Below are 16,513 nucleotides of genomic sequence, written 5' to 3'. Positions count from 1 at the left end.
GAGAACAGCAACCTGAGTAAAGGCATGGCTTCTCTCTGAGGGTAGTCAGTGCTTTGAAAAAAATAGCATGGTGGCAAGCTGGACAAGAAAGGAAACCAGAAAGATCCGTGAGTGCCCAGAGGCTGATACTGCAAGTCCCCCAGGAAAGAACCAAGGACCCGGTGATTTGATGTCCATGAAGGTAGCAACCTAGAAAATCCCATGAGGCAGCTCTACTCTGCCCCAAGGTGTGGGTGTGAATCAGAACCAAATGGGCAGAAGACAGTAACAATTACAATAGCTGAGCTTTGGATTAGGTGGGCAGGGGAGCACCTTTTCAGCACAGAAACATTTGAACTGAGATTTGGAAGAGACTGCGAGGGGTTAGCTTGCCTTGCATCGTATTTTGGTGAAGGTCGACTGAGCTAATAGGACAAGCAGTTGAGAAAGAACTCGGGAAAAGGCAGTCATCCTGGAAACGTCTTTAGGGCATTGCTATTTAGAGTGGCATTCCCCAGAGGACTCCAGTAACTGCCATGTTGCGTGTGTCTTGTCCAACTTCTTCTCCACGGAAAGTGAATATGCATCCTTGAGTTTGCTTCCTCTTTTCTGCTCATCTTTTCTGATGGCAATAAAGGGATCGTCTATTACTGCGGGCTGTTGAGCCTCTTGATCGCTTTTCCTGTGTCATTGTCAAGGAAGTGAGAATCTAGATCAAGCTCACAGACCATGTCCAGCCCTGCTGCAGTTTTTGTACTGCTAATGAGCTAAGGATGTTTTGTACATCTGTAAGTGGTTGGTAAAAGTCAGTTAAAGGAAGACTATTTCATAGCACATGCACATTACATGAAGTGAAGCTTTCAATGTCCATAAATAAAGTGTCACGGGGACATGGGGACTCGGACATACGCAGTCATTTTTAGCTATTGTCTATGGCTGTGTTCATGAGTGAACAGCCAACTTGAGTCAGTGTAGACAACACATCCTGAAAGATTTATTCTCTCATCCTCTGTAGAAAAATGACTGACCTAGATGACCCGGGCACTCCACGGCAGGCTGTTCTCTAGCCTCTCGCCAGAGCACGCACCGTGGAGGACCCAGTGGGAAATGTGTAGTGCATTTTAGACGGATGTGTTTTAATGGCGTTATATTTTAAATCGGATCAAATTTAGAGCTTCCAAATTATGATGTTTTCTCTTTTAGAATACGATTCCAATAAGTGAATTTGGAGAGAGTAATAGCTAATGCTTAGTGAGCATATGCCTCATGTTGGATAGAGATATAAATGAGAAAGCCAAGTCTGAGTTTTAGGTATTCCTGAGTGTCTAGTTTAGGATGGGTGAAATCTGGAGGTAACCCCAAACAGTTTGGTCGAGGACCCTGATATTTAATAACGGTGCTTGACCATGGTCAAAAATACAGCAGCCTGACATCTATTTGACTCTGCCTCTGAGTGGCTTCATGTATGTTGAGTTCGACTGGGCCCCAGAAGGTCTTCAGTGGTTGGTTTTTCTGAAGTAGACCATCCAGCTTTTCTTCTGGATGCTACCTCTGGGAGGACTCACACCTCTATCCTTTCAGTCAGCAGCCAAGCACTCTGACCATTTGTACCACCCAGGGGCTCCGCTGACTGTGGTTGTAGATGTTGTCATGGATGATGTTGATGGGTGCCAATGAGTCGGCTCCAACTTGTAGCAATACCGTAAACCCCACAGCAAACCTTTGTTGAGTCCTGTGCCATCCTCCCGGTTGTTCTGTTGCTGGAACCTGTGGTTGCAGTCCCTGCCAATCCAACTTGCTGAGAGTCCCCCTCCTTTTCACTGACCCTCTACTCTACCAAGCACGTCCTTCTCCTGGGACGGCTTTCATGTGCCACGTGCATGAGATGAAGCAGGGCTGTCTCGTTTCTACGGAGCGTTCCGGCTGGACTCCCCCACAAGACAAATGTATTTGTTCTTCTGGCGGTCCATGGGATTTTCAGTAGTCTTTGCCAACACCTTATTCAAATGCATCAAGTCTTCCTTAGCCGTCTCTACTCAGTGTACAACTTTCACATCATATTAGGTGACTGAAAATACGCCTTGGGACAGGCTCACCTTAGACCTAAAAGAGAGGTCCGTGCTCTTTAAAGAGATCTGGTGCAACAGATTTGCCCAGTGCAATAAGTAATTTGATTTCTTGGCTGCTACTTCTGTGACTGTTTGTTACGGGTCCAAGATGAAATCCTTAATAACTCCCATCTTTTCTCAAGTGATCATGATAGTATCCATTGGCCCAGTTGTGCCGTGCTTTTTTTTTTCCCCTTGACATTGAGCACTGCGTTCTCAGGGTTTTCAGGGGCTAATGTTTTTTAAAGTAGATTGACAACCCTTTCTTCTTAGGTGCCTCTGGGTGGACTACACTCCTCACCTTAATAGAAATTGTAGAACTAGTCATCTTGTAGTGCATCCAATAAAGAGTTCTTTCTATAGCACTGTTATCATGTGATCTTTCCATTTCTGCTTAAGTGTCTTCAAGGTAGGAGAACACACAGCTTTCGGAGGCAATTGTCTCCATTGATGTACAGCTCCGTTCTTCAGAAATCTTTATAGTTGATGTAGAACTGACTTCACTGACCCCTTCATTTTGCTGTAAGATACACAAGAAACCTCGATCTCAAATATAATTTAAGGAGAACATTTGTTAAATATCAGAAGGCACAGAGAGCGCACAAAGACACAGACACATCATTCACAGGAGGGAAGTGATGAGCACGAGGTCATAATGGCGTCTGAGGATTCACAGTCAGGACGCAAATCAAACAAGGCATGGAATAAAGGAAACAGTCACAAATTCATGACTGGTGGCAGATCAATACATCACTGTAACAGATGGAACTACAGAAGTGAGAACAGGACCATAATTGGGACGAGTAGATTATTATTAGATAGAAGAGTTTAAAAGATTGGTCCATGGCCTTCCATCCAAGATAGTCAGAGCACAGCAGCTAGGCCTCATGATGATGCGATCCCCTAACACGGCCCTCAGGATGGTGATCTCCATCGAGGACACACCCAGGCAAACCCCTAAATAGAGATTGCCCCCTCCCTGGGCTGGCTTGAAAGGGATGGAAGTACACTCTGCCTGGTTAGTGTTCTTAATTGTGACCCTATAGGGCAGAGTAAAGCTGCCCCCATGAATTTATGAGACAATCACTCTCTTTGAGAGAAGAAAGCCTTGTCTTCTAGCAGTGGCTGGGGGTTTCAAACTGCTGGTCCAGCGCGTTACCCACGATGCCATTAACTAAAAGTAAAATTAGACCGCATCACTTGAGGACTGACCAGCTCTCTGAGGCCTGGCCTGACAGTCCTTGGTGGTGGGAGAGCAGGAGAGGGTTAGAATGTTTCCATGGACATCCAGAAAAGAAGTCAACCTGCAGAATGGCTCAGTGATCACACTTGGTTGTGTTTAGATGAACATGATAGTGCACAGGTAGCCATAAACTAACAAGGCTGGTTTCCTCCTTATGTAACTTGTGAAGATTGTCATAAGGCAATTTCTGCAGGGAAGCTCCAGTGGGGTTTTGTGCAAGAAACAGTACCATTCAAATAAATGTATAGCCTCTCAAGAGTCCTAGTCGGCAGGACAGTCTGTATTTGTGTGCATACTGCCTACGCAGTACATTAAGAATAAGTCTTTAGAAGAGGCTCGCTGGGCAGAGACAGGTGAGATATCTGTGCCTCATCTCTAAACCCCGAGATGCTTGCCCTTACCCCTTCAGGTCTGAAACAGAACTCATCCTTGTGGCAGAATAATCAACTGTTTAAGAACAAATGCGCAGCATTTCCTGGGGGGGGGGGCCGGGGGGGGGCCGGGGGGTTAGCAAGGGTTAGGAAAGAAAGAGGAAGGGTAACAAAACACTGGCAGGAACTGGGGGCAGAGGCGGAACCTTGTAGATATCCACAGAGTCCGTGAAGTGACACCAAGAGTGTATGAATGTGGCGGGTGCGCTAAACCTTCCCCTAATTATTTTATATATACACAATTATATATGATATATATTTAAGTGTGAAGAATTAAAGAAAATACTCTTTTCAGTAATGGATTCTTTGAGTGTGTATTTGTTGTTGTTTAAATATGCTTTTATTCTCCCGATTTTAAAAAGGATCCGCGGTCAATGGGAAAAAGAGCAGGGGAGTGAGTGGGGAGTGTTAGCACACAGCTGGCTCTGCCTCTCCCACTTGGATGTATGTGTGTCTTACAACGCCATTCTCCTTTTCCGCAGGCATTTCCTATTCAAAACAGGAACAGGGACAACGCCACTGTTCAGTACTGCAACCCCAGGATACACAATGGCATCTGGCTCTGTTTATTCACCACCTACCCGGCCGCTGCCTAGGAGCACCCTGTCACGAAGTGCTTTCAAGTTCAAGAAGTCTTCGAAGTACTGCAGCTGGAAATGCACTGCCCTCTGTGCGGTAGGGGTCTCCGTGCTCCTGGCAGTGCTCCTGTCCTACTTCATAGGTAAGAACACAGTTTTAGCATTATCGTGTCTGTGAATCTGGGCACTGTACTGGTTTTTTGTTTGTTTGTTTGTTGCTCCTCTTATGTATTTGATTAAGAAATGTATTTTGTGAGGGACAAGTTGGGAATAGGTTTACAAATCACCAAAATAAACACCCACTGCCATTGAACTGATTCCAACTCCTAGCCGACCCTGTATGGGGTTTCGAACCTATAACCTTGACAGGAGCACGCATCCTCATCAGTCTCCTGAGGGTGCGACTGGTGGGTTCGAACCTCCAGCCTTGTGATTCCCAGTCCATTGCTTCCGTAACGCCGCCACCAGGGCTTCTTCACAGGGTCATTTAACGAGTGTTCAGAAGGTTGGGATGACTAGAAAAGCTGGTTTTGTAGGTCGCTTATATCCCTCAAGAATAAAGAAGACTCTTGGACACACACTAGCATGTGCATTTGTGCTTGACTTACCCACGGTGAAGCACGGTGATCTCCTGGTACGCAAAATAAGTCATGCAGGAATTCCCTCCAATGCCTAGTCAATAGGGAGCTCTCTCGGCTGCTGTGAGATTCCGCTTCTTCCAGTGCACTCAGCTCTCTAATGGAAAGCTCATCACTCAGGGCCCTGCGCCTGCACTCAGGAGCACTCTCCAGAGGGCTTTGCATCCATAAAACAACGGATGGGTTCTGTACAACTTCATATATGTGGATTTTTTTTATAAAATCTTTTCAGGTGTAGTATTGATCACATTTTTCATTTATTAAGTAACCCGAATGATGGAAGCACTAATAGGAGTTGTAAATATCCCTTGTCTTTAACTATGGGATAGCATGCACCAGTGGACCAACTGCTGGAGATTGCGTTTTAAGTTGTCAGAAATGACCACGTTGGGATTCTGGTCTGCTCCTAAGTGTAGGGAAAAGCCTACCTCGTTGAAATGCTAATGGGATCCGCTGAGATAAATCGCAGGCTGTGCGGTTGCCCCACCAAGAACGGCAGCCAGCGATGTGTGTCCAAGTTTACAAAGTGATTCTCGACACCCCGTGAAAGGCCACAGAGGCATTAAGAGTCCTCCGGAGCCACATGCAGAGTCTTGTGATGCTCCTGTAGGCCACCCGTTGCGGCCATAAGCTCCAGCGCCTTCTTAGCCGCCGTAGCCCATGAACACTGACAAGCGCACAGAGCAAAGTCATAGACTTGGACACAGGAAGAAATTCAGAGATGATTCACTGAGGCAGGGGTGGCAGCAGGCCATGTGTTATTCAAGTTCTTTGACCACGTCAAGCATCGCCGATGAAGGGAGGGCTTTTCTGCCCTGGACCTGGACGCTGCCTTGTCACCCTCATCGAATCACTGCGCCCTTTGGTCACTTTGCTGCCCATCGGTCGGAGAGGAAAGCAAGGGGAAGCCTGCTTGTCATTTTTAAGTCTACTTTAGAACTCTCTCCTTGTGAAAACCATCAAACTTGGTACCAGAAGGTCTGCCACAGGGGGTGCCCTGGGGAAACAGTGATCTGGTATTTCATAACATCCAAGTCAAAGGAGGAATATCACAGGCAGAAAACCCAGTATTCAAAGGCAAATCCTTAGCACTTAGGTAGGAACTATCCCCAACTTTAAGCCAGTCTCTCCTAGTTGGCTGCATCAATGCTTGGCATCCGTCATCAGAGTGCTTTGAAAGAATTTAAATGGTTCTGAAATGCACTGGTGCTCGACAGGATATGATAAGTTAAGCATGTACGTCTATGTATGTGTACGATACCTGGCACTATAAAAATCAAAGCGAAACTTGCTGCCATCAAATTGATTGTGATTCATAGAGACCCTGTGAGTAGGACAGAGGAGAGCATGCCCTGTGGGATTCCAAGAGTGTAACTCTCTGCAGGCGGAGAAAGCCCCATCTTCCTCCCACAGAGCAGCTGATAGTTCTGAACTTTTGACTTTAAACCGAGAGCCCAGTGGGTGACCACTGCAGCCTGGGACGCTTTGCTTTCCACTAGAGTGCATGGGGACCAGGTGGATAAATGCCGTGGGGGCTGGCGGTCAACGTCTGTGTTGACTGGTCCATGCCTGTGTCTTCCCATTAGTTAGATATTTTTCGTATCCGCTTTGATTCATCTAATATGATTTACATGGTATGAGTTGAAGGGAAAAAATCGAATTCTAATGTGAAATTAGAATACTAATACTTGTAACACTTGTACTCTTTCCAACAGTCTTGTGAATATAAAAGTACCAGATTTCTAAATAAAAACTCAATTTTCTCCCCAATTTGGACACCTTAGTAGTTAGCCTTCTACTTTCTTCCTGCTCATATCACTATCGTGAATATCCCTCGTGGCTTTTAGTGTCTGTCACATAGAAACATACACACGGCAGTGTTCATCTACTTTGTGTTGAACTTAAGTTATTTAAGTCCAACAGGTTTATTTTGAACATTTGTTATCATCTCGTTGTTGTGCCAGAAATGCAGGAGATGACCGCTGCAATGTTATCTGGAGAGAAGTCACTTTGGTCACAAAAGAACCGTCTCATACTTTGGTGACTAGAATTAAGCACACGTGTGCTTAGAATCCCATTGTCCTTCGTGCACTGAATGACTGACACACTAACACAATCATTTTTTTAAATCAAGCAAAACATTTCATTTTTTCATCGATATGATAAACTATTTTGAAGAGAGATGCCAACTTTACCCTTGAAGGGGACGCTTGGCGCAGAGAAGGTTGTCCTTGTCTTGTTCGATTGGATACAAAGCTGAGAGAGAGAAAGGGGGCCGTGGCCTGTCTAGCCGTATCAGCCCGTTAACCCCAGAGCCCATGGAGACCAATGTCACCATCAGGTTGCCCACACATCCTTGAGCAAGAGCACAGTCATCCTTAAAGTCCCCCTCCCTCCCCCTCAAGACCTTACCAATCCCCTCCTCCTACTGTCAATTAGAAATCCGAACCTTTTAAGAAATTAAAAAAAATTTTTTTGACCTTGAATCATTTTTGTCCTAGAATGTTTGTTCTGACCTTCTGTGTGGTAATGGGGAATTATGAGGATTGTGTGTCAACATGTCTCTTCTCTGAGGCAAAATGATCTCAGGAGAGTCAAGGTGATGGCCTCTGGAGGGAAGGACATGGAGGGGGAGGAAAGGGAGCCTGTGGGAGGCAGGCAGACAGGTTTGGGGTGTTTGTTTTAACTATTCCTTCATCTCTGAGACTAAAGGCCTAAGAAGAAATCGAAAACCAATGACCATCCCGCAGTGCATGGGTAGCCATTGTTACGTGTTGCTCACTACCCTCCCAGACATCTTTCCATCAATAGTATAGCATGAGGTTCCTATTTTAATGCATTTCATATAGACTTTTCTCACTTATTCACTATACATCATCAAGAAGATTACAATTTATTAGCTATTTTTAACTAAACTAGTTGCCAAGAATGCAGTAACTATATGTGTATGTGTGTGTATTCGTATGATCAAATTTCTATCAGACTACTTTGAAAGAAAGTTGCTGTGCTAAAGAGTGGCCATATTTTAATATTTGAAACTTTGACCATTTTACCCTGAGCTGTCAAGATGTTTAGCCTTTGCCAATCTCTTAGGTTAAAAAACATTTGATTGCTGTTTTACTTTATAACCAGTAGTACCAAATAACTTTTCATATATTAATGGATCCATTATATGTACATATGTGTCCATTTTCCTACTGAGGATCTGGTCCTTTCTTTGTTCAAGTGGTTATGTATTAAGGATATGAGTCCTTTGTCATATATGAATGTTTATCACCTGTTATCAACTTTGTTCATAATCTCTTGCCATACATGTCGTTGTTGTTGTTGTTGTTAAGTGCCATCCAGTTAGCCCTGACTCACAGAGACCTGCCACACAGCAGAAAGAAGCCCTGCACGGCCTGTGCCATCATTTCCACTGCTCCCAGGCTTGAACCCGTTTGGGGGAAGAGCACTAGGCCAGTCCACCTCTTGAGCCCGTTTGGGGTAGGTCCTGCTCTTTTGCACTGACCTCTACTTGCTCAAGCACAGTGTCCTTTTGCAGGGATAGATCCCTCCCTATAAACAGAATTCTGCTGGATTTTGTCCAAGGTGTATTCGTCTGTTCTTCTGGCCAGCGGTGCTCACACTTTGTCAGCAGGCAAGCTACTTATAAAATGATCAAGGCAAAATGATCTACCAACTACAAACATGCAAATGATATTTATTTATTACATTTATTCATAAATGCTTGGAGAATTCTTTATATGTACAATGTATGTTTATGTACCTTGCATAATCACATGAGTTCACATTGCACAACACAATTAACTACGTACATTTTTTGTCCTTACTGAGTTGACTCTGATAACATGCACTGAATGGAATGAGCCAGGGATGCATAGTCCGGACAGTAGCTGCTGACAGCCAGCTTCAAGCACACTTCCAAATGATCATCAGTCATGGTGGAACGGTACTTGGACTTAATGATCTTTATGTGGAAAAGGCTGGCTCACATCAATAAGTAGAGCCGAATCATGCAGTCAGGGAGGGGGCACATTCTCTCATGTTTGGGTGCTTTCGATCTGTGAGTAAGTTCCAGAACTGTTCACGCACTCTGGACGTCGGCTGAATGTCGGCTTGTAGTGTCAAAATCTCCCGTTCCGCATAAAAGTGATACGTTTTTGTCTTCTTACTTGGTCCAGCTCCCTCACTCATTTTAATACCCTTTCTAACGTTTAAGAGAAAACAAATAAACAAGGTCTAATAATTGGTGATAACTTAGCTCGTCAGTTTTGCTGCACTTAGCGCAGTTGTTTGCGCATGCATTTAACACCTAAGATTGCATCTGATTGGCTGTGCTGTATATCAGTTAAGTGACAGGATCGATGATAGGTTTACATCTATTATTTTAATGCCATGCAATCTACCCACACAACATTTGTGATCGACTAGTAGACATATTGAGCACTCCTGCTTCTGGCAGTACATGGTGTTAAAGAGTATTGAATTTTTATCTTTTTTTCCCCCTGAAAAATTTTGTCTTCCATATTATGCTTATAAATTTCTTCCTTTCTCGGCGTTTTATTTTAGAAACCCATTTTAATTTCCTTCTGGTGCTTTTATTTCAGTAACACTGTTTAGGTCAACATTTTTTCTGGAAACTCTAGTAGATGTTAGATATCCAAATTATCCCATGGTCCTAGAAGGTCATACCAACCCAAGCCCACTGTCAATTCTCTGAGACACGAAGTGAAGGTGGGAGCAGCCAGTCTCACCTTCCTCCTGTGGAGTAGCTGGTGACCTGGAACCACCAACAAGCTGGGCTTGCAGCTAGTAGCCCAACACCTAGCCAGCAGCGCCGGCAGGGCTCCTACCGAAACTCAGCTAGTCAAGCAATGAAATAAATCAACTCCCTGCTCCCCGCCAGGAAGGCTTGGTTTGTGTTTTAATCTATGGAAGGCTAAGGAGCTTTGTACGCAGCCACATACAGGAGATTAGACAGACAGGATTTCATCCCTCCCCCCAAACAAAACAAAACAAAACCCCTGCCACTGAGTCAATTCTGACCCCTGATGACCCTCTAGAGAAAGGTAGAATTGTCCCTGTGGGTTTCCAAGACACGATATCTTTATGGGAGTCGGAAGTTTCATTTTTCTCCCACAGAGCAGCTGGTGGTTGCAAACAGCTGACCTTGTGGCTCGCAGTCCACTGTGAAACCACTAAGCCATCCGGTCCTACTCTCAACCAGTGGGCTACAAATAAACATTTGATGCTACATAGTATTGTTGACACTTGATATTTGAGGGTGTGCTAGTTACATAATCTGGTGTCAATTTGGGCTTGAGAGGATTAAAAGTAAAGGGTTGGAGTCTAGTCTGTCAATTGGATCATAGTCAATGAGGCCTCTGTGGTGGGCATGGCCTTCTGAGAATTCTGGGAAATCCTGTATTCCTTCGTGGAGGCAGGAGACACTGTATCTCGCTTGGCTCTCTCCCTTGGAGACTCTCTCCTGGCAAAGTTCATTCCCTGAGAGACACTCTACTGACAAGACAGGTGTCACTAAGCTGATAGACCCCGTGTCCTGGGAACTGGAGAAGCCACGTGGAGACCCCTGCCAGGGCTGAGATGCTTACACTGCCATTGGATCCACAAGACTTCCCACCCACTGGCCTGTGATCATCCTGCATTCAGGGTCATTGCATGTGTTTCATGAGTCTGAAGAGGACTTTATAGATTGGTATCGGACATATGGGCTAATCTCGGACTTATGGGCTAGGACTGGGTTGAGATGCTTTCTTAATATACAATTACCCTTTATATAAAACCCTCTCTTATACACATATGAGTTTCTATGCATTTGCTTCTCTAGTTCACCCAGACTATCCCAGGGGGCTTCAAAAAGAGCATGGAAAATGGAATTAAAACATAATGGGATTTTTCCCAAAACTTGGAAGGCCCCTCGTAGATGAGCAGAAAATAGAAGAGCAATCAATTCCCTTTCTCTGGCTGAAGATGCCGGTGGAAAGCTCGGTCTCCCTGTCAATGCTGACTCTGGAGCTGGAAAGATGAGAAGTCCACTAGGTGTGTCCTCCTAGTTAGCAGGGCGATCACCTTCGAAAGAGGTCAGTGGAGGCTGGAGCGCTCTCTCCAGTGGGGCGTGTGGGGTGCTCCAGCTGTGCCAGGGATCGTGCCCATCCACTCAGGTCCTTCCCACAACAGCCCTGAAAGCCATTCTCTGCGCTTAACAAACAGACAATGTGCTGCAAAACCCTTGCCTCGGTCACACAGCTTGTGGGTGATGGCAGCTGCACTGGACACAACCAAAGACCCCACGAGGCTGCCTTCCAGGCAGCTTTGGATGAACTGAAACTAGGGAGGAAATGAAAGCATAGGAGTGACGGTCACCTTTTTGTTTTGAGAAGACGGCATTAGTGGCCTTCCGGAACATGTAATTTCATGACAGGTCGAGGCATATGCCTTCCGAACTTTAATGTGCCTTGGAAGCACCCAGACTGGGGTCTTGTTGCTTAGTGGGACTCGGCAGATCGGGAGTGGGGGTGGGGGTGGGGGGTGGGGGTGGGGAGGGGGGGGCTGAGCTCCTGCAGTTCAAAGGGACCCCAGGTGATACCAATGCCCTGGTGAATAGGAAGAGTCGGGCCAAACCAATGGCAAACTCAGGCCCATCGAGCCAATTCTAACTCACAGCAACCCTATGGACAGACTATCACTACTCCTTTGGGTCCAAGACTGCCAATCGTTACAGGAGCAGACAGCCTCACCTTTCTCCCATGGTGCAGATTTTTTTCCAGGCATTCATTTATTTGACAAAAGATTTTTAAAAATAACATCTTTATTGAGCTATACTTCACAGATCATACATCTCACCCATTTTAAGTATAAAATTCAATAGTCATTCGTATGTTCAGAGTTTCAGAACAATCATAATTCATTTTAGGACATATTAATCATATCAAAGGGAGTCCCCGTGGCATAATGGTTCTACGTTGGGCTGTGAGCCACAAAGTCATCTGTTCAAAACCACCAGCTGCTCCATGCAAGACAGAAGAGGCTTGGACTCCCATAAAGTTATGGTCCTGGACACACCCACAAGGGCAGTTCTACCTTGTCCTCTAGGGTCACTATGAGTCAGCATCAACTTGATTGGCAGCGAGCTTGTTTTGTGTTTTTAATCACATAAAAAAGAAACCTTTCAGCCAAATGGGTGCATAAGCAAATGTGGTGAAGAAAGCTGATGGTGCCTGGTTATCAAAAGATAGAGTCTGGGGTCTTAAAGGCTTGAAGGTAAACAAGCGGCCATTTATCTGAGAAGCAACAAAATCCACATAGAAGAAGCACACCAGCCTGTGTGATCATGAGGTGTCAAAGGGATCAGGGATCAGGCATCATCAGAACAAAAAATATCATTGTGAATGAGGAGGAGTGTGGAGTGGAGACCCAGAGCCCATCTATGGGCAATTGGACATCCCCTTATGGAAGGACCGCAGGGAGGAGATGAGCCAGTCAGGGTGCAGTGTAGCAATGCTGAAACATACAATTTTCCTCTAGTTCCTAAATGCTTCCCCCTCACCCCCTTATCATGATCCCAATTCTACCTTACAAATCTGGCTAGACCAGAGGATGTACACTGGTACAGATAGGAACTGGAAACGGAGGGAATCCAGGGCAGATGAAGTGGTGAGGTGGCGATGCTAGGAGGGTGGTGGAGTCTAGAGAGAAACCAATTGCAAGGATCTGCATGTGACCTCCTCCCTGGGGCACAGACAACAGAAAAGTGGTTGAAGGGAGACGTCAGACAGTGCAAGATATAACAAGATAATAATTTGTAAATTTCCAGGGTTTATAAGGGAGGGGGAAGCGGGGAGGCAGGGGAAAAATGAGGAGCTGATGCCAGGGACGTAAGTGGAGAGCAAATGTTTTGAGTATGATGAGGGCAATGAACTTACAAATGTGTTTTACACAATTGATGTATGTATGAATTGTGATAAGAGTTGTATGTGCCCCTAATAAAATGATTTTTTTAAAGAAAAAAGAAACCCTTGAGCTTTCATTTCCAATTCTTCCAGCACCCATAATTTTTTTATGTTTTTTTTTCTTTATACATAAACTCCTTCTGAGTTTTGTTTTTTAAAAATCATTTTATTGGGGCTCATACAACTCTTATCACAATCCATACATCAATTGTGTGAAGCACATTTGTACATTCATTGCCCTCTTCATTCTCAAAACACCTGCTCTCCATCTAAGCCCCTGGCATCAGCTCTCATTTTCTCCCTTCCTCCCGCTTCCCCCTCCCTCGTGAATGTCTGCTAATTTATAAATTGTTATTTTGTCATATCTTAAGGCATAGGTTTCCTAACTCATTTTCCAATGATAAGAAGTAGCTAGGCATTATTTTTCTTCTTAATTCCGGACACGTGCAGGGGCTCACCAAAGCACTCCTGAACCCTTCAGTGTTCCTTTTCATTTCAAAAACAAAAACATGGGTAGTTATTTATTTCTTCTGAGCAGCTGCTACCAACGGATTCCTAAAATAGATGTTGTCATATGTCTGCTAAAAAGGCTGTTTAACAACAGAAGCATTCCCTAGACCTGGCAAAATGTAGCCCATCGAATCCAGGTTCGCTGCGCGGATGATTCCTGAGCAGTTAACTGCCCGACTTCTGTGTCGGTTTGCATTTTATGAACATTTTCCCTCTCTGTGTACCTTGAAATTGATGATGGTACTGGCCATACATATGCAGCTCAGGGTCAGAAGAAAGAATATGCCAGTCCTTTTATGCTTCATGAAAGAGCAGCCATTTAAATATATAAGGTGAAATAAAATGTGTTGTAGCATTCTTTCTTTCTTTCAGGCGTGTCTTTGTAATCAAAGTTCAGTGTTGCGAGATTACAGGGCACAGCCACGCAATGAATTCCATACCAATTTTCCTACAGCATCTTCCTTTAACTCTTAGTTGCAGTGCACTCAGGAGGTACATTGTAGCTGAGATGAGATGGCAGTGTTCCCATACGAATAAAATTTTATCATGTGGTAGAACAAAATGTGGTACATCTTCCCTCCCCCAAGCCCCCAGAATTGAAAAATGACTAAATGAAAAATTTGGAAATCAAGATATAAATTGTACTTTATGAAATTAAAGACATGTTTAAACCTGAATCGAAGCTTAGGATCCAAAGAAAGACCACCACCACCACAAAAATCCCTTCCTCCAAAAGGAAGGAAAAGCCAGGCTAAGAAAGCGTCCCACGGCAGGAGTCCGACTCTGGGTTTTTTTTGGCCCCATTCAGGGCAATATTTGAATGAATGGGAGAGTCTGCTTTCCCCTATCACGCCTCCTCCAGAACCCACTGAAATGACATGTTAGCCTCGGTCCTGACTTTTGGGGTGAACTCTTATCTATTAATATGTAGGGAATTGTTAGTTTTCTGCATCTAGTATATTAGATACTAAACCTGGAGGCATCACTTAAAATACAATTTAGTCTCTAGTAATTTCTATGTACCCACATCAGAATTCTGAATTGAACCCCAAATGGGGAAAGGCTACATATTTGCACTCCATTTTTATTTTAGTATTAGAAATATTTGTTGATTTTTATTAGCACAGGCTAAAAATGTTTGATTTTGAGTTTAGGCAAGTTTGTTTATTGATATATATCTATATATATACTTAAAGAAATCACTGTGAAATTCAAGTAATTATACAAGTATAGAAAAGACACTGCTCTCTTCTTGTCCAGAATTATTTATTTTGCTCTTAGCATGATACGCGGCCAGCTTAAATAAATAACATTTGGAAAGAGAACATTCTGACAGCCGTGTTTACCACTCAAATACAGGGACCCCTTTGACTTGAACAGCGTTCAAAGACAGGAACGATAAGAAATACCTCCAAAGACAGCTAAAATCTGGGTTATGCCAGACATAAATATCTTGTCTGTAAAATAAGGCACTGTTTTCTCTGTTTTCAGCTATCATTTTTGAAGAATGTAGCAACATCTCTTGACTAATGACAAGTGGAAAGCATAATACAATATTTAGCATTTCAGTGCTACATTGCATAAATATTTAATTGGTGTTGCATATGTCATTTGCTTCCACATTTGTGGTACTGAGAGCAGTGTTTTCAGAGAGAAATGCCTACATTCGGGGGAGTGAAAGGAAGAGTATGTGGCATGCATATGGTTAAAAAAAACAGCTAGAAAACCTGGTGATAGATTGCTAAGACCTGTAGGAGGAAGTCAGGATCAATCTTTAAGTGCCATTGAATCTATATTCAAATAAAGTTCTCTTCCTAGAGTATAACAGCTGGAATAAAATGCAGTGTTGTATAGATTCTTCTAGTTGGTTGTCCTGGCATACTCTTTAGTTGTCTACAGATTAGACAGCTCACCCTGTCCGACTTCTTTAAAAACCAGATCCCACATTTTCGTCTTTACTGCCCTTGGATACGTCACGTTTGTCCATAGAGGAAATCATTATTCGCTCATCTACTCATCATTTATTTATTGAGTGACTACTTTGGGTCAGACACAGGACACAACAGTGCACAGGGCACCACGGGCCGGGTCCTCTTGGAGATTTTAATCTTTTTAGAGAATGCAAACACTGAGCAATTAACTGCAATCCTGATGAGCGTTTTCCAAGGAGAAGTCTAGGACAGGAAGAGAGTGCGTAGGAGGCAGAACTGACTTGTGTTGGAGCATTACAGAAAGGATTTCCTCTAAGGCCTACATAATAACTAGGATTATGTGTTTTGACAAATAGTGGCATTGGGACGGACTTTTTTAAATGTTACCACATAAAGCCAAATGTGACCTGAGAAATCAATTCTCAGAAATATTAAAACCAATGTAGAGTGAATGAAACAAATTGGATGCTGCTGAGGGGGTTAAAGATAGTCTCTAATAGTCAATAGTCTTCTGTGATTGCTTACGCTAGCCAGGACGCTTTGATGCGGATAACATTTAGATGTAGGTAGAAAGGTTTATTTGGGAAACTTTGCTTAACTAGATCAAAAATCATCACCAGAATTCCTGTCTCAGCCCATTGCTTTGCCTTAATTTCGGATAACACACACATGCTTTAAGCGCTTTATTTTAAAAGAATACCATATATTGTTTTCTTAAATTGTCAAAGGAGCACTGTGAGCACCCACACATGCCCTTGTAATGAATTGGAAGAAACACAGGAAACAGCAATACGGGCTTCCTGTGTTTCCAACGTTGGTGGGAAAGACAGGTCACGTTGCTCTGGGGCCCCGCCCTGCATCTTATATATGGGTCATGCATCAAAGAACAGATCTTCTTTTTCAGCTTGGTCCGCTGCAGTGTAATATTGAGAGAGAGAGAGAGAGAGAGAGAGAGAGAGAGAGAGAGAGAGAGAGAGAGAGAGAGAGAGAGAGAGAGAGAGAATGAATCTTTCAGTGGGAAGAGCCTCATTGCTAGTGACTTCTCGGTCTCCACTGAGAGAGAGGAATGCTCCTTCCCATGAGCAAGCCTGCACGGGCAGTGCCTGCCTGTTCCCTGGGACT

The 16,513-nt window shown here is 44.0% G+C and overlaps 1 protein-coding gene across 7 annotated transcripts in view; it reads left to right on the top strand.

Moving 5' to 3' along the window:
• Positions 1-16,513, top strand: part of TENM3 (teneurin transmembrane protein 3) — a 710,639-nt gene that overhangs the window by 497,599 nt on the left and 196,527 nt on the right. For all 7 annotated transcript variants that reach the window (XM_075556851.1, XM_075556855.1, XM_075556853.1 and 4 more), the window contains one exon: positions 4,244-4,482. In XM_075556851.1, coding sequence (XP_075412966.1) covers positions 4,244-4,482 — 239 coding nt within the window. The remainder of the gene's footprint in view (positions 1-4,243; positions 4,483-16,513) is intronic.

This window comes from Tenrec ecaudatus, chromosome 8, assembly GCF_050624435.1.
Source record: "Tenrec ecaudatus isolate mTenEca1 chromosome 8, mTenEca1.hap1, whole genome shotgun sequence".
Lineage (NCBI taxonomy): Eukaryota > Metazoa > Chordata > Mammalia > Afrosoricida > Tenrecidae > Tenrec > Tenrec ecaudatus.
Note: the sequence above shows the minus strand (reverse complement) of the source record. Positions and strands in the feature narration are given on the sequence as shown.